The 17737-nt window shown below is 45.9% G+C and overlaps 2 protein-coding genes and 1 pseudogene across 2 annotated transcripts; all 3 read left to right on the forward strand.

Annotated features, from left to right (window-relative positions):
* The first annotated feature begins 4356 nt into the window (after positions 1–4356).
* Positions 4357–6618, forward strand: LOC149113458 (uncharacterized protein F54H12.2-like). The gene is made up of 3 exons (XM_089288520.1): positions 4357–5501; positions 5559–5872; positions 5963–6618. Exons 1-3 carry the CDS (start codon positions 4846–4848, stop codon positions 6226–6228), a joined length of 1236 nt encoding a protein of 411 aa, XP_089144646.1. The 5' UTR covers positions 4357–4845; the 3' UTR covers positions 6229–6618.
* A 5777-nt stretch (positions 6619–12395) lies between these two features.
* Positions 12396–15826, forward strand: LOC149113459 (uncharacterized). The gene is made up of 4 exons (XM_089288521.1): positions 12396–12541; positions 12697–12931; positions 15112–15699; positions 15821–15826. The coding sequence occupies exons 1-4, from the start codon at positions 12396–12398 to the stop codon at positions 15824–15826; spliced, it is 975 nt and encodes a 324-aa protein (XP_089144647.1).
* A 108-nt stretch (positions 15827–15934) lies between these two features.
* On the forward strand, positions 15935–17737 carry LOC149113460 (uncharacterized; annotated as a pseudogene).

A 17737-nucleotide genomic window follows, 5' to 3' on the forward strand; every position in this document is an offset into this window, starting at 1 on the left:
GGGAGAATACCTGAGGGTACATGGCATTTCGATACGTTGATGAGGCGTCGCCCGGACTGGGGTGGTACGATTCTGGAGTTGATGAAGAAGAAGAACGAGTGTATCTGTTTTGTGGTGAGTGGTGTCGTGTGCTGTATAGACCATGGCTGAACGATTTCCGATTTGTTCGTAGTCGGGAACCCGTCATGGATGCGGATCGTACCTGTTTGATTACCACCCAAAACATCACGTACATGATGCGTGAAGCCGTCCGTGATCTATGTGAACCCTTGCGGTTCGGCAGGGCCCTGGCACGACAGGTGATGGAGGCAGACGAGAGTCCCAGAGTGAAGTCTTTGCTGACTTTCAACAAGAGTGATTACAGGGAGATCTGCCTGAAGCTGGAACGGTTGATGAATGATGTCATGCGTCAACGCGATATGTGGAAGGTTTTTCTTTCATGCCCTTAACGCGGATGAGAACGAACTGTGTGGGACTTGTAAAGAAGAGATGCGTCAGGCGTTTTATGTGAAGGGAGACGAAGAGGAAGCCCTGAAATGGAGACCCGGTAAAGTGGAATGTTGTTGGAGAAATTGTAAACATTTTTCCTGGGAGTCCTTCGAGGACGAATATGATGAAGAGTATTTGAAAGATGTTAAGAACATGGAAATAACGGACGAAGTGTATACTCAGTAGGTCTTTCGCCAATCAGACACGATGTTTGTACCTATATAAGAAGTTGAAATAAAATTGGCTTGAGTCATTAATCATGTCTTATGCATTGAGTTGGTGGTTGTCGAGAGTGTGTGCGAACATGGCAGATCGGTGGAGTTGGTACACGCTGTGTTCCAAGTGCGAGAGAGTTTATGCGAGTTACGGCGATGGTAGTCCCATTTCCGATTATTTCAGCGATTCACCCCTGGAGGTGTTGGACTACACGAATGTCGAGGACAACGTGATGCGTTTTGTCGTTTATATCTTGTGGTTGAAACAGCAACCCTATTCATTTAAGAAGTATCTCGACGTCCGGGAGCAACGTTGTGCGTTGTGGAGAGAGTGCGTTTACAAACTTTGGCGATTATGAAGAAGAAGAATTCTAAGAAGAAGGAAAAAAAAAAAGCTTTCGACCGGGACGTTATTGGCGCGGTATCGGGATCCTTTGAAACCCGGTAGTCTGGGTGGTCTGACGCGATTTGCTAAGGCCAATAAGATTTCCGTCCGACGAGCTCGCGAGGTCTTGCAACGCGATTTGGGGTACACGTTGCACAAACCCAGGCGTCGTCGGTTTTCCACGGCACCCGTGATGGTGTTCGGAATCGACGAGCAATGGACGGCCGATTTGATCGAAGTGGTCAATATCTCAAGTACAATCGAGGGTATCGTTATCTCCTGACGGTGGTGGACGTGTTTTCCAAGCACGCCTGGGTCCAGCCCGTGAAAAACAAGACGGGAAAAGCGGTGACGGAGGCGATGGCCAAGATCTTGAAAGGCGGAAGAAAACCCATCAATCTTCAGACGGACGACGGGAAGGAATTCTACAACAAGACGTTTCAGGCTTTGATGAAACAGAAGGGTATTCATCATTTTTCGACCAGTGGGGATACGAAAGCCAGTGTGGTGGAACGGTTCAATCGGACCTTGAAAGAACGTTAGTACCGGTACTTTACCGTGCAGAATACGTTGAACTTTGTTCCCGTGTTGCAAGATCTGGTCAAAGGGTACAACCGATCGTATCATCGTAGTATCAAGATGGCTCCCGATCAAGTGACCTCGGCCAATAGCGAAGACGTGTGGGAGACTCTTTATGGTAAAAAGGGCAAATTCAAGAAACCTCAACTCAAAGTCGGGGATCGCGTGAGACTGAACAAGAAGTTCAGGCAGTTCAAGAAAGGGTATCTACCCGGGTAGACCGAAGAGGTGTTTGTGGTGCGAGGGGTGCGTTCGGGCAAGGTTCCCACCTACAAGGTGGAAGAATGGGATGGTACGGCGGTCGAGGGAACGTTTTACGCGCAAGATTTGCAGAAAGTGACCGTGGAAGACGACGATCTGTTCCGTATCGACAAGATCGTCAAACGGAAAGGGGATAAAGTCTTGGTACGTTGAAAAGGGTGGCCAGTCAAGTACGACAGTTGGTTGGAGAAAAAGGACGTGTTGAAAAAGACAAAATGAAAGAGTTTTACGTGAAGTTGATGAGCAATGCCAGCACCGCCGAATTCCCCGACAACCAAGCCAACAGTTTCAAGAATCGTCTACCTTATCCCCTCACGTTCGACGACAAGGAGTGGAAAGTGGGGTTGGCTAGCATTTCGTACCCGATACCCCCGCTGCGTCATCCCACTGCAACACCAACCTTCAAACCGCATGAGGTTGTCTGTACGTTCAGATGGACCATGAATGGACACACCAAAGACAGCTCCGGTTCCAGTGATCTGACTCCTTTTCGAATGCAATTGATCATCAAAGGCGATGACCTGATCGAGGATGGATTCAAGATCACAAGCGGTAAATCGTTCATGCAGTACCTCGTTCATCGATTGGAAAGTAAATTGACATTGTTTGAGACTTCGAATGGACAGAGCTTGCGGTCTAAAAATGGAAAGAAACTATACCACGTCTTCAGATGGGAAGGGGACGACCTGATCCTCGACAATAGCGAGACTGAACTCACTGTTGTTCCTGGATCCTCAGGATCTATTGAACGTCCGAAAGGGATTTTCAGTAAAAAGTTGGCTCTGGATATGGGATGGATAGTGTTTGATACGGCGACTAATGCCTACGATATGAATGGAAATCTCATGAAAGTGTTTTCCAATGATGCAGTCCCCTCAGTTGTGCACGTGGATTGGACAGCGGGGGATGACGCGGGTGGATGGAGTCCCTTCTGGAAATTCTCGGACGAAGGCTTACAACTAGGCTGCTATTGCAACTGGCGTTTCATCTATCTGGACGAAGCCTACCAGAAAGCCTACGGTGATATCGTTGCATCGAATGCACCTCATCGCAGTCCTATGTACGTGTATTCGAATGTCGGGCGCAGTACGATCACAGGGAATCACATGACGAATCTGTTGAGAGAAATACCTCACAATCCTACCATCATGAGTTTCGAACCCGTCCACGTTCATTATAAGTTCGTACGCAGTAACCTCATGGACATTCTCGAGACGCAAGTGGCCGAGAACGATGGAAAATTGGTGACCACGATCACCTTACACTTTAAACATGAATGAAGAATTTTACTTGTCTTTACCCAGTCACAGCAACCTGCACGAGTTTCCGAGTAATCGCAGTAATAATTTCAAGATCCGTTTACCCAAACCCATACATTTGGATGGGTCTGGCTGGCAAGTGGGATTGAGTGCCATTTCCCTCCCTGACGTCAACATCGACTTGTCTCGATACAAGAAAGTCACCGAATCTCTTTTGAGAGTGAAATGGTTTCAATTGCAAGACAGAAAAAAAGGAGATGCTGGTCTTGTCCCGGCTACCACTATGGAGGTGTATTTCCACGAAATCTACCAATACGGCAAAATACGAAACGGGATCGATTTTTTTAAAGCTCTCATTTTCAAGTTTGAACAGAAAAAGAGAGAGACTCTACCGTGCAACTGGAACACGTTGACCTTGGGTGACAAGCGTTTGGATCCCATTTTTCGATGGGAAGGCGAGGATTTGATCTTGGACGATTCCTTGCTGGATCTGAATGTCATAAGGAACAAAGTGACTCCTTTTGAGACCTCGTTTGAAAAGCATGTTGGTGTGGATTTTGGTTAGATGTCGGCCAAAAGGGATGGAACGCCCATACTAAGACCCAACATGCTGATGGAATATGACAACCAAGACGCGATGGAAGTGAAAAGATTCTTCATGGAAAATGGTAGCATAGGAATTATGAGTGGATCCCGCGGTAAGATCAAGGCCATTATCAAGGACGGTGTCATCAAAGAGAGGGTCATGAGGAGGTATAGCAAGATACCGGAACCGTTTGACACGGATGAAGTGGACCCTAAGAGCCATGCTGGAACCATTCCAACCTCGGCTAGATTCTGGCGAGAGACCACCAAGAAAAATTCGTCAGAGAATCGCATTCACTTGAGCGGTGTCTGCAGCTGGAGGTTCGTGAACATCAAGAGAGCCTTCGAAGACGTGGTAGGTGGCCTGTCTCGTTCCCTGTTCATCTACTCGGATGCTGGAGGAAGTACTGTGGTGGGGAATCGAATGACAGATTTATTGCGTGAAGTGAAGTTTTCGAGTAAAGGAGAAGGTAGTCAGTACTTCGAACCGGTGCACATCCAATATATTCCGGTACGCAAACAAGTCGTGGACATTATAGAAGTGAATGTGGCTGAGACCACTGGAGAATTGGCGCGACTAGGATCGGGGAACACAATACTCACGTTACACTTCAAGAAAGCATGATCGGAGGAACTTTGATACGGTTTCATCCCGATGGATACCACAAGGGTGGAGGATTATTCGGTCAGGCTTGGAAAGACATGAAGGCCCGAGGTCCTACCATTCTCAAGGACGTTCTGAAAGAGACGGTCGTGGAGGGTCTGAAAGGTTTAAATGCGGGTGGCAAAGGAGGAAAGCCCAATTGGAAAGGTGGACTGGCCGGGGTCAAGCGAGGAGCCACATGAGCCGTCAAACGTAAAGCGACGCAAGAGATCAAACGAGTGTTGGGCGGTAAAAAATCTCGAAAAGACCTGTTTGGACCATGATTCCCATTTACTCGAGACGCGTGAGACGTGTCCCTTACACGGGAAGACGCACGTATAAAGGTGGTACTATATTCCCCACCCGATCACAACTTCCTGACTATCGTTGGGTACCGTCTGCACTGAGAAGGAAACGATGTCGTAGACGATGACGGACCTGGTGGCTCATGCCCGGTCGGCGGGGGTACGAAACCCCCGCCTAGACATGTTCAATGTCCCTCCCACAGATCTCAGCATGTCCTCTCGACGTTTTGTGAGAATCAATCCGTTCAATGCGGGAATCAACCCAGTGACCTTCCAAGTGGATCCGCAAGAAGACTTTATCGACTTGAACGAAAGTTTCTTCGAAGTGGAATGGACTGTTAAGAAAGGTGACGGCAACAATCTGGCCGCGGCGGATCTCGTAGGACTCGCCAACAATCTGGCACACAGCCTTTTCAAGCAGATCAATGTGAGATTGAATGGCACTCTCATCAGCCCCCAGACCGATACTTACCACTACAAAGCCTACATCGAGACGCTGTTGAACCACGACCGAGACGACGGTGAAACGATTCTGACACCCAACGGTTGGTACAATTGTCTCGGTGTACCCAGTCGTGGAGAAGCAGATGTAATGACAGCCAATATGATGGATACGACTCACGACGATTGCAAAGCTCTGTCTCAAGATCTCAAGAATATGGTCCTGGGTCGAGTCCAGTTTCTAGGTGGAAAGAGTGTGACTTTAAGGTTCAAACCTTACCTGGAAGTGTTTCATCTTAGCAAGTTACTGGTACCTGGCGTGCAGATCCAGATGGACATGTACTTCAATGCCCCACAGATGTGGACCATCCAATGAGCCGGTGCCGATACTCTCAGACTGACTGAAGCCGACGTGAAAGTGAGACTGTTCCTGTCCCAAGTGAGAGTGACTCCCTCGGTGTACCGAGAAATCATGTCCGACATGCAAGGTGGAAAAGTGGTCACTTACCCCACGGTGAGAGGTGAAATTCGCACCTATTCTCACGCCAATGACAATCGCCACTTTGAGTGCAGCAATCCTTTCCACAACAAGCTGCCTAATCGGTTGGTGGTGGTGTTGATGAAACAAACAGCCTTCAATGGGAGTGTGACGGTCAATCCGTTCACTTTTGGAAGATTCAATATCTCTTCCATCAAACAATTGGTGAGAGGTGAAGAGTACCCCTACGAGACATTGGAGCTCCAATACGATGGGGACAGTAAAGATCAGAGAGGCTACTACAGATTCCTCCAAGCCTCAGGAGCTTTGTGTCCGGGAAAAGGAAACATGGTCAGAAAAGAGGACTGGGGGCACGGCAAGAGATACAACTTGTTTGTATTTGATAACACGGCCAATGGATGTTTGGACAGTCCAGTGTTGAACCCCAAGCAGGAAGGTGAGCTGCGTCTGGTGATCGATTTTGGAGACAACCCAGGAGCAAACCTGACCATCTTGTTGTACGGCGAATTCGAGAACTTGCTGGAGATCAACGAGAACCGAGTCGTCGTCTACGACGTGTACCAGTGAACACAATGGAGAAAGTGGCCCTGAATAATCTACAATTGGATCATTTGGCCCGAGCGCATCCGACACTCTGTTGCGTCTTTTACGGAACGGTACCCTGCGATCGGCTTCCCAGCACACTGCGTCAAGAAGGACCGACCGCATGCATCGTGAACACGGACGCTCACGATAAACCGGGCATGCATTGGATCGCTTTGTGGACCGACAAGGACTAGTGTGAGATCCTGGACAGTTACGGTCTCCCTTTGGAGGTGTACGGAACCGCCGAACCGCTCCGAGAATGGTTGGACCGTCATTTCAAGTACCAGATTTTCAACGGCCAGAGTTTACAGTCACTCTTCAGTCAAAGTTGCGGCGACTACTCCTTGATGTTCCTGATCGACCGAGCCGAAGGTCGTGACATGGACGCGTTTTTGAATCGTTTTAAGAGAAACGACTTTGTAGAGAACGATCATAAAGTAGGACAGATGTTAACACGTTTGGTCGTGGACGAGTTGATCTGGCGCAAGATCTGTAAAACCCCGTGTCACCAGGACACGCGAGGTTTCTCTAGAGGAGTGCGTCATTTGTTAAAGTAAGCTGGTTTGAATAAAAGTGTTCGGTCGAAAATGTTGCGTGGTGAAGTCCGACGGTTCCCTCGATTCCTAAAACTGTGTCGAGACAAGTATCTCGACTTGTCCTCGAATCATCCCCATCGTAGGGTCCTGGAACGCATTGCGGATTGCGACAGTTATCGGCGAGTCCGATTCATACTTGAAAGGGATATAGCCTATCCGACTTTACTTCGACACGACATTTTCTACCTGCGACTGCGAGCCAGAATGCAAACAGACGCTTACCGATAAGTACTTCCGACATCATTTTGCGAGTTAGTCTGAAACATGGAATGACGCCCCGTCGAGTCTGTTGATAGCGGGTCCCTCGGGCTGCGCAAGACGGTGTTTACCACCAAACTTTTCTTGGAGAACGGCGACTCTTTCCAAGAACCCCCGAAGAGTATTCATTACTGTTACGGATCGTGGCAAGATGGCTTCGACGAGCTCAAGAAGGGAGGGGTCAAGTTTCACGAAGGCATCCCGGACAGCGAACAGCTACCCCGATGGTTCCCACGAGGGGGTGTCCTGGTCCTGGACGACCTGATGGACGAGGGCGGTAACGACAAGCGCGTCTTGGATCTCTTCATCAAACATTCTCATCATCGGAACATCACGGTGATTTACTTGTGTCAGGATCTATTCCCCAACGGAAAATTCGCCAAGACCATTTCCCGCAACGCCCATTACATCGTGGCCTTCAAGAACCCTCGGGATCAATTGGGGATACGAAATCTATTACTGCAATCGTTTCCCACGCGATGGCAAGAGGTGTTGGACACGTTTCGAAAGGTCTTTGATCGTCCTTACGGTTACATGCCATTGGATCTTCATCCAGCCAGTCTGGACGATCAACGGGTCCTCAGCCGTGTGTTGAAAGACGAAGGATTCGTACGATGCCATCAGTTTGCGCTACCACCATGTTGAGGAGTGAGGCCGAGTGGTTCCCTAGGTTTATTCTCCGTTACATAGCCATGCTACGTCGCACGTATTCCTTTCAAGAGGATTACGAGACGGTGAAACAAATCTGTCTCTGTTCGAGTTATCGTCAAGTGCGGTCCATCGTAAAAGCCTATAACGACGAGGATTTCGAGAATTTGATTCATACCCAAGAAGTGCTGGCCAAGAAGAAAGTAGCAAGAGATGGCATCAGGCGGTGATTATAGAGCCCTACTTTCTACTTTCTGCTTACTGGGATGAGACTAGCATGGGTCACGAAGGCATGAAACGCATCGTGGACGGGTGTGAGAGTTACAGACAAGTCCAGGACATCCTGACCCAGTCCATCGAGACCGCTTTCAAGGACGAGATCTGGGACTACGAGCAACAAGCTAAAAAGATCGAACGTGCCGAAAGAAAGTTAGAAGATAGTCATGAGTACGTCGGTCTGTTTATTGGATGAACCTTTAACGACCGTGCTGGAATTGGACTCCCTGAAACGTTTGGATGGATTGTATGCTTTCTATCACAAGTATTGGTGGTGTCGAAGACAGATGTTTAATCATTACAAATTGTGTAACGCCATTCTCAACGGACTAGCCTTACTGGTCGTGGCCGCGAGTATCATCGTGGGATCCGTGTGTGAAGATGGGTACACAGTGGTAGGATTGACAGCTCTCGCCACCTTACTGAAAGGATGGAACGATTTCAAGAAGTATTCGTTCAAGATGGACATGACCAAGTTTGCTTACACGACTTACGAAAAGACGCTGACCGAACTCAGGAACTATGCTCTGGGTGGAATGGACGAATTGGATGGGTTTTTGACCAAGATGCAAACGTTAGACGACGTGGTGACGGATTTCACATCTCCTACTTACGACCGATACGTTCGAGACTACGAAAAACAGTTTCATCACGTTCCTCTACAAAAGGACACGCGATCACCTTCATGCATCATTAAGGTGGAAGTGTGTGCGAGTCGTCATTAGAACCGACATGCCGAAGACGTCAAGGGGAAAGAAACGGCAAGCGTCATCACGTATAAAAATACGTAAAATCACCAAAAAGAGAAGAAAGTTCCAAAAGGGAGAAGGTCTTGGTTCCTTGATAGGCGTTTTAGCCAAGGCAGCTTTGAAGGGTCTCGAAAGCTTGTGAATAAAAGAGCGTGACAAGCCACCCGGACGTAGACATCAACGATGAAGCGGTTACGACGACAACGTCATTTCTTGGAGAGCGTTCTGAAAGAAGCCAATCGATGTAAACGTCAAGAATTGTTGCAACACGCCAACAAAGATCAGATCAATGCTGTCAGCGAGATGGTTCTCAATTTGCTGAAAAGGAGGATCCCCATCGACGCAGTGACTTATGGGAAACTGAAAAGACATAAAAACGTATTGCTAGAATTGAGTAAACGCAGAAACTCCCTCAAGCGTCGAAGGCAACATCTCCTGCAGCAGAACGGAAGCGGATTCTGGAGCGGATTACACTGTTGTTTTCGAGCATGTCGTGTACGGTAAAAGGACGCGACAAAGACGGTTACCTGTTCGAGGGTATCGACGTGGTACCCAATTTCCCACCCCGCCCAAAAGAAGAAGAGTCCAACACCATCCCCAAACTCGTCCAGTTGTTACAAGACGCCAATCGACGCGAAGCCAAATGGAAAGATTCGTCCGAGTACTGGAATCGTAGGTACCACGCTCTGTATCAAGAGCATATGGCTTTAAAATACGGTCACTTTTGTGAAACCTGTCAAACGAAGCGAGATACCACTCCGCCCGGTGGGTGCATAGAGCTGTGCACGGAGTGCGGTCAAGGCAAGCAAACCGTCCAAAGTCTTCAACTGAAGCTGGAAAAGAAAGAGGAAGCCATACGATACTGGCAAGACTGTTACGAGACGGCCTTGAGACAAGTGTCCGATTTCCCCGATACGACCTTGAGTCAGGGATGGACGAAGTCATGATGGTACCCGTCCAAGAATTCAAACGATTACAAGATTATTACAAGGGTCAGATTACCCAGAGTGCCTTGTTGAACAAAGTGGGACGTTTGGCCGCCGAATAACATCTCATCTTGAAAGACAGTCGTATCCCCGACAGCATGGCCGTCAAGATGACCAAACCCATTGCCAGTGAAGAAACTAAACTGGTGAAACGTATACGGACAGGCACACGCGGTCCTATCTCGTACCAAGGCACGACACAACCCGAAGGCATGGCCGACGCACCCGTCGAAAATCTGTTGAAACAGATCATCGAGGGACTCAACAAACCACCGGTAGCCCCCGTTGTCATCAAACAAGAACCACTTTCCACTACAGGTCTTAAAAAGGAGCTGAAAACTCCCAAACCCTCCACGTCAGGTCTTAAAAAGCCGCTGAAAACGCCCAAACCTCCCATTCCACTCAAACCATCCACCAGTAAAAAGGAGAAACCATCCACAAGTACAAAGGAGAGTGAGAAAAAACCACCATTATCTGCAGGAACCAAAAAGATACTGAGTCCACTCGGTATTGACTACGACGACGACGGTGGTTACAGTCCCAAAGGCAAGGCAAAAAAGTACAAAAAGGCCAAGTCGACAGAGGCAGAAAAGTTACAAGAAGGGTGGGAAGATTTTGAAGAGTCTTGGAGACGGGAACTAGGCTATGACAGTGAATAAAAAGAAAAAAAAAGCACCCCCCACTTGGGAGAAGAAGAAGTACCCGACGTCAACGAGGCTACGGGATCGACATCCAGAAATGGTTGAGCAAGACTGGGATCGAGTTTCATTGGCCCGGTTATCAGTACATGGGACCTGGGACCAAATTGAAGAAACGTTTAGCGCGAGAAGACCCTGGGATCAATCGTCTGGACCGTCTGGCCAAACAACACGACATTGACTATTCCAGGGCCAAGAACTTACAGGACAAATGGAAAGCCGACGCCAAGATGATCAAAGGCATCGATAATTTGCCCGGACGTAAAACCATGACAGAACGCATTGTTAAGAGAATCATGCAAGCCAAGAAACGTTGGAAGTTGTAAAAGTTTTTTTTATTTGAAAGCAATCATTAAACTTGTTGTTCAGAATAAAAAAGGTCTGGTTATTTTTTTCATAACTCACACATCATACCACTGTGGAAGACACGAATAAAGTCTGGCACGAACGCTTTCGCTTTATGCTAACCCCACTCACAGCCCCGGACGTGTGCCACCTAAGTAGACTTTGGGTTTACGCGCGCAGAAATCAACCCGACCCAGGCGCGCGCAGAAATCAACTTAACCTAGCGCGCGCAGACATCAACCCGACCCAGGCGCGCCCAGAAGTCAACCCGACCCAGGCGCGCGCAGAAATCAACTTAACCCTAGCGCGCGCACACAACCCTGACCTTTGGCCGCGCGCCAGCAGCTGACGACTACGGCAACCCCTGACCTTTGACCTTGACGCGCGCAAGCAGCTGACGACTACGGCTACCCCTGACCTTTGACCGTCCGCGCGAGCCCCGGCTACCCCTGAACTTTGGGCGCGCGCGCAAGCAGCTGACAACTACGGCACTTCTCAAAACTGAGCGCAGCAATCACTTTTCAGGCTCGCGTGTAAAAGGAGCGGCCTAAAAAATCCTTTTACTTACCACGAGCGCTGATCATGGCTGAGCTGACCGACGATGAGATGAATCACCATATGGACCTATACGAAACCGTAAGTACTGATAGTTTAACGTGTTGCAAAGTCGCTTCGTAGCCATTTGTTTGACTGAAATCTGGTCGCACTTTTTAATAGAGTTACTGGCATTGGCTACCCGCAGAAATACAGTGTTTTGTAATTTCGCTAGTCGTGTCGCAACATATCATTGACCGCAGAGAAATTTTATATTACGCCAAACTGAAGAAAGCTGGGGACACAGTCACATAGAAATAAAAAGGTTTAAGTGTTATGCGATTTCACTAGCCGTTTCGCAACATATCATTGATAAGAAAAGGAACTGTTGGACAAACTTCAATGAAGAAATTGTGGATTATGCAAGATTAAAGAAAGCCTGGGGATATGGTCTCATAGAAGTAATAACCTAATTTAATGAAAAACCGCGTTTTCCTTTAGCATTTAAAAGAACCCGGACGTGCGCCCGATATCTATCAGCCCGCCACAGGGAGCCCTCACATCCGTTTAGAATATGAATAAAAGATGAACCTACCTTTATCGCGCGTGTTTTGTGTTTTGTGGCGGCCATTTTGAATTTTTAATACGCGCGCGGTGTGCTAGTGCGAGGTCTGGAACGGAAATTACGGAAAATCGCTCGGAGCCTGCTCGGAGCTCTAAGAAAATGACAAGGGATGAAACTGAAATGATAGCGTTCTAAATTTGCATTAGTTCGAGGAGAAATTTACTTCGTAATTTAACGAAAATTACTCTGTGGGAAGAAGAAGCATTAAACTAAATATATCTACGTTCATTTAGCCCAAACATCTAGAAGGTCTGCGATATTTTGGCGTTGTTTTAAACAACTCGCTTTCGCACTATGTTTCTGCCAGTTGGGGGCCACGGAAGTGAGAAATGCGAAACGTTGGTTGACAGAATCGAAACGGAAGTGATAGTGTCGCTTGTTCTGACTGGTCAGTTTTAATTCCGGAAGTTGGATGATTTTATTCCGGAAATAGAATGCTGCCACAAGGCCAAGGCCAGATATTCCCGATTTATGACGCCACACTGGCGGGAAGAGTTCGAAAGAGTTCTCATTTATTTGGAAGAATTCAGGAATTTCATGACTGTTATGTTAGGAAATTTCTTCCACCTGACAACATGAGGTAAGTATTAATAGTAGGAGAAGATTTTGCCAATGTCAATCAACTTTAAGGTAATTTTGTGATTTGAGACGGCGAGATTCACGTTAATTGGCGACCTTTTCGGTACTGCGATTCAGATCAGCTTAAAAATTATGTTGCTGTTCGTTTGCCTCTAGCGGTTTGACTGACTGTCAAAAGAAAGTGCTGGATGTCGTTTTGGCTGGCCACAATACTTTTATTGCTGGGGCCGCCGGTAGTGGGAAGTCCTTCCTCATGAAGCAAATTTGTGAGCGTACAGAGAAAACGGTTTGCTTAACAAGCACGACTGGACGTGCAGCGAAGGTTTTAAAAAACAAAGCCAAAACAATCCATTCATTTGCGGGAATTGGTGACTGCCACGAACCTAAAGAGGTATGTTGTGTGTTTCATGTTTATCTGGCTGCTTTTTTTTGTTTTTTGTTTTTTTTGTTGGTTTCAGAGAAATAACTGATATGTTTGAATATATGGGTGCACGCTGCTGGTACACGAACGTAACAATGCAATGCACGAAATTCGTATTATTGTAGAATTTCAACAATTTTTTATGAAGTATAATTGGTGAAAAGAGCCTGGTAAATTGTCCTGATCAAAAGGATAGAATGAAATCCTACTGTGTGTTTATGCTGAAAAACAGCGCGTCGCTTTTAATTGTTTGTGTGCGGCTGTTATAGTTGGGGTCACTTTTGCATTTGCTGCAAAATTATTCCTTAATTTCGTTATGTCATTGAAGCACAATATCTAAAGTTAAATTGGTCACAAATTATCCGGCTGAATATGGGCTCTGAAAACAGATCATTGAAACAGTTGAAGTTAAGGAGGAATCTTAAGCCGGTCTGTCGGCTTTCCCAATGATCAAACATTTTCATACAATGTGCACGTCATGATGGATGAAACCCGCTAAACCATCAAAGCTTCTTTTTTGCAATACACATTTAGTGTAGAATTTTTAACTCAAACATTTTCATTCAGCTTCTTGCTTTAGTGACTTCAACTGCCGAGGATGACGGATGAAAATGTTGATCGTTTAAAAGTGGCCGGTGGTTCCACGGGGCCTTGAAAAAAGATTAAACATTCACAAATACATTCATTACAAGCGATAAATCGTTCGCTCTTTCACACAAAACCCGTTTTATTCCATTTTTCCTTGGATTAACTAGATTGGGCCGACTTTTCCGTGCAATTTTCTTTTACTGGAGTAAATGCGAATCATTTTTTTTTCACTGTACCGCGCGCCAAATCATCTGACATGAAATGGCTCTTTATTCCACTCTACTCTTAGTCCGATTTCTATTTAAATGCTTGTGAAGCCATAAAACGTAACCAGTCCAAATTACGATATGTCGATTTAAATCTGTTAGGTGATTCACGAGTGCTATAAACATGTACATGTAGATCTTAAACACAACCCTCTTTTTACGCTGAATACTAGGCCGTGACCTGAGGTCGAGGTTACCGCGGCCGTAGAACATACAAGGTCAACTAATATTTATGACCGGGAGTCCAAATTGTTTTAATTTTAATTTTTGTAAATCAAAACAACTTTGCCATTAAAAACCACGATATGCCGATTGAGAAGTGCTAAGCTACCTGTGGATCTCACAACTCTCTTTGTTAACACTGGGCATGGAATACAAAGCGCACTGGAGGAAAAGCCACGAGTTCGCGACATCATGCCTTGGTCACATTTAATGTTCGAGGCAAACCACAGCGTCTCAGTAGATCTTCACCGGAAAAGGCACTGCTTTTTTCAAAATACTTTTAGTTCACCATGTTCAGAAGTAGAGAGAGCTCCTAGATGCTGGTTCCACGGAAATTCGTTTACGTGACAATTCCTGCGTTACAGTGTTGTCATCGGCTCTCGCTGCCGAAAATAGCTTTTGTTTCCCTAGAGTGACACCATGAATAGTAGAAGACGCGACATCGCAAATGCGAATGTGAATCGAGATTGATCAGTTAATGAAAAAACAAAGAATTCCCAAAATGTTTAGAGTCCTAAAAAGATCATTCAAAAAGAACTAAAACGCAAGTTGTTGAACTGATTATACAAAAAAATATTTTTATTGCGAACGCTGTGGTTATTTCGGTCCACAAAAGGCAAAAACATGTAATTATAAGTTCCGCGCTCTGCTTGACAATACAGTACATCGCTCAACTTCGAAACATTTACCATTGCCTTCCAGCCATGCAGTCCTAGCCTGAGAAAAAGTCAGAATACACTACAGCCCTTGTTTCGACAGGTCTCAGCACTTGCTCTCAATTACACCGGCTGCAAAGTAATAAAAATCCTTCCACAGGATATTCTAAACTTATGACCAGATTTTATCCGATCAGATTTTGAATAATTTTTCTAGAGCAGTTTGCAGCCAAATTTAGCTAAATGTACTACGGTTGTGATCACCAGTAGCGTGTGCCAGGCCAGATCACTTTATCCACACTTTATCTAATTGTCGGAGTGTTGTTGACGTCTCAAATAACCCTTTTGGATGGTGATTCGTTTGCACAGAGGGTTCATAAACGTTTTAATGGTTATTTTAACTTTTATCATTACTCAGGTGATCTTGGAAAAAGTCCTAAGAAGTGAGAGAGTAGTCAAGAGGTGGCGCGATACGGAAATTCTCATAATAGACGAAGTTTCAATGCTAAGCTTGCGAACCTTTGAGATAATTCATTTCACTGCTCAAGGAGTTAGAAAATCAAAGCAGGCTTTCGGGGGTGTACAAATAGTTGCGAATGAGGACTTCAAGCAGTTACCACCTGTCTCCAGCAGTATCGATCCTGGTCGATACTGTTTCGAAAGTCTCATCTGGGAGAAATGCTTTCCCCATCTTCTCTATCTTGACAGAGTCATGAGGCAAACAGACATTAAGTATCTCGATATGCTGAATGAAATAGCAGAAGGAGAATGTTGCGCTGCAACTGAAGCGTTTATCAAAGAATTAAGCCGACCCATTGACAAAGAGAAGTTAGGTGTAACTGGGCATATTCCTGAAGTTTATTCTCATAATGAGGACGTTGACTTCGTCAACACCCAGTACCTCAACAAGATTGAGAATCAAGTTCGTGTGTTCGTTTCGCAAGATACTGGAAGTAAATGTCTGCTAGATAAGCAAGTTCAGGCTACACACACTCTGCCGCTTAAAGTGGGTGCCCGTGTAATGTTAATTTGTAACATAAACGAATCGTTAACAAATGGCGAAATTGGAGAGATAATTAAGTTTGCGGCTGAGGACGGCCTACCTATTGTCAATTTTCCGGAAGTAGGTCTAACGCAAAAGGTCGAGAAAGTTGTGTGGAAGCTATATGACAAGGATGACTTTACGAAGGTGAAGGCCGAAAGGTACCAAGTGCCGCTGAAGTTGGCGTGGGCCTTCACAGTGCACAAAGCTCAGGGCATGACCCTTGATGCTGTCAAGGTAAATGTCTCGGGTATTTTCGCTCGGGGACATCTTTATGTGGCCCTATCCAGGGTAAGGTGCCGAGAAGCGATTCAAGTCGTGGGCTTCCGTAAGAGCAAGATAATTGCACTTCCGCAGTGCGTTAAAGACTTTTCGACCCGCCTTTTAGCTTTAGACAATGGCACACACCTTGAGGTAAACAATCTCGCCTGTTGCCGGGAGGAAACAATAAATTTGATGTATTCCAACAATGAGGAAACCCTGTTGGATGACGTTGATGACCTTTGTGATGACGTATTTTCAGAGGAGGATATCCGGGAGTTGGATCAAATTGTGAATGGATTTTTTAATCAAGAGATAGAGGAACGTGGCACCGAGGAAGAAGTAGACCTTCGTGAGGTACTTGAAAATTTAAGTTTCGAAGAAGAGCTAAGTAAGCCACCAGAAACTTTCTACTTCCTTTCGTTTATATCTGCTCTTAAAAACACTGGCTTCCTTGCAAAGCAACCGCATTCGCTTGCATATCGCAAAAACACTATATTTGATGCAATGCTAACGCCCGACTGCATTGATGCTGGAGAGTGCTTTGTCAAAATTCTCTGGAATCGACTGCATAACTGCATTAGGAAAGCTTTAGAGCCACACAGAAACGAGACTCTAAAAAGAAAGTACTTTAGAGCGCACTTTTCCGACGTGCATCTTTTAATTTTGAGTTCTGAACTGGAGAAAGAATTTCTTACTATTTTTGGAATTCCTCAAAGCCAAAAAAAGAAGGAACATTGGTCATGTTTGACGGACATCGCCTTCGCCATCAATGCTGCGATCATTCACGAAGCCTCCAAGGCAACATCAGATCACATTCCTGCCCAGGCGCCAGTTTTTGTTGATGTAAATAGTTTGCCCGTCGAAATGCAAGGGAAAATTAGATACTGTGGAGGTTGGGCGCTGGCGAAAACGCGTGATAATTTCCGAAGGTACATCAAAGAAAATTTGTTTTCCAGTAAAGAATCCTTGCAAGGAAGAGTGAAGGAGTGCTATGTGAAAAAGAAAGCAGTTGATAGTCTGTCATCACCATCATCATCGATACACAGTTCTTCTGCGTTTCCAGAAACTTAATTTAACAATTACCGACCGGAGGCAATACAGTAAAGGAGGACTTATACATATCACTGATTCTGCCCACAAGTTTTTCTTGGCTTTGGAAGAAAAAAGAATTCAACTCATGAACAGCGAGCGACTCAAACTTTGTAAGTCAAACTTGGTATCATCTGCGATGAACATCGCACAAGCTGACAGCAGACTGCTCTAAACATGGAACGGTTGCCTTAGTGTATCGTGCGACGAAGACACAACACAGGCGTTGACTGCAGACCTCAGAAAGGATATCTTTGATGACGTAGTGGAAAGATATTTTAAGATGGGTGCAGGCCAATTTCTGCGCGATTTTAGACGCGACAATCAAATACAACGCACGGAGGCACATAGAAAACGAGTGGCAGAAAAAGCAAAGAAAGATGATGCTAAGAAGTCCAAAATCACAATCCAAGAAGTTAAAGAAGACAAGTCGGAAGGCAAGGTTGTAACGCACAAACAGCTGCAGGCACTTTGCACAAAACACCCTAAAGTATTTGAGAGTCGACTGTACAGTAAAAATGAACTTGCACCCTTCGCGGCGTACGGTATTATTTTCCGCAGTAGTTTTACGAAAGCAAGACTCAACGAGATTCTCATTGCTGAAATCATGAGACATGATTTTATTCCGAACATACTAGCACTGGGCTGA

Source organism: Orbicella faveolata, unplaced genomic scaffold (assembly GCF_042242905.1).
Source record: "Orbicella faveolata isolate gen_17 unplaced genomic scaffold, um_ofav_v1 contig_15, whole genome shotgun sequence".
NCBI lineage: Eukaryota > Metazoa > Cnidaria > Anthozoa > Scleractinia > Merulinidae > Orbicella > Orbicella faveolata.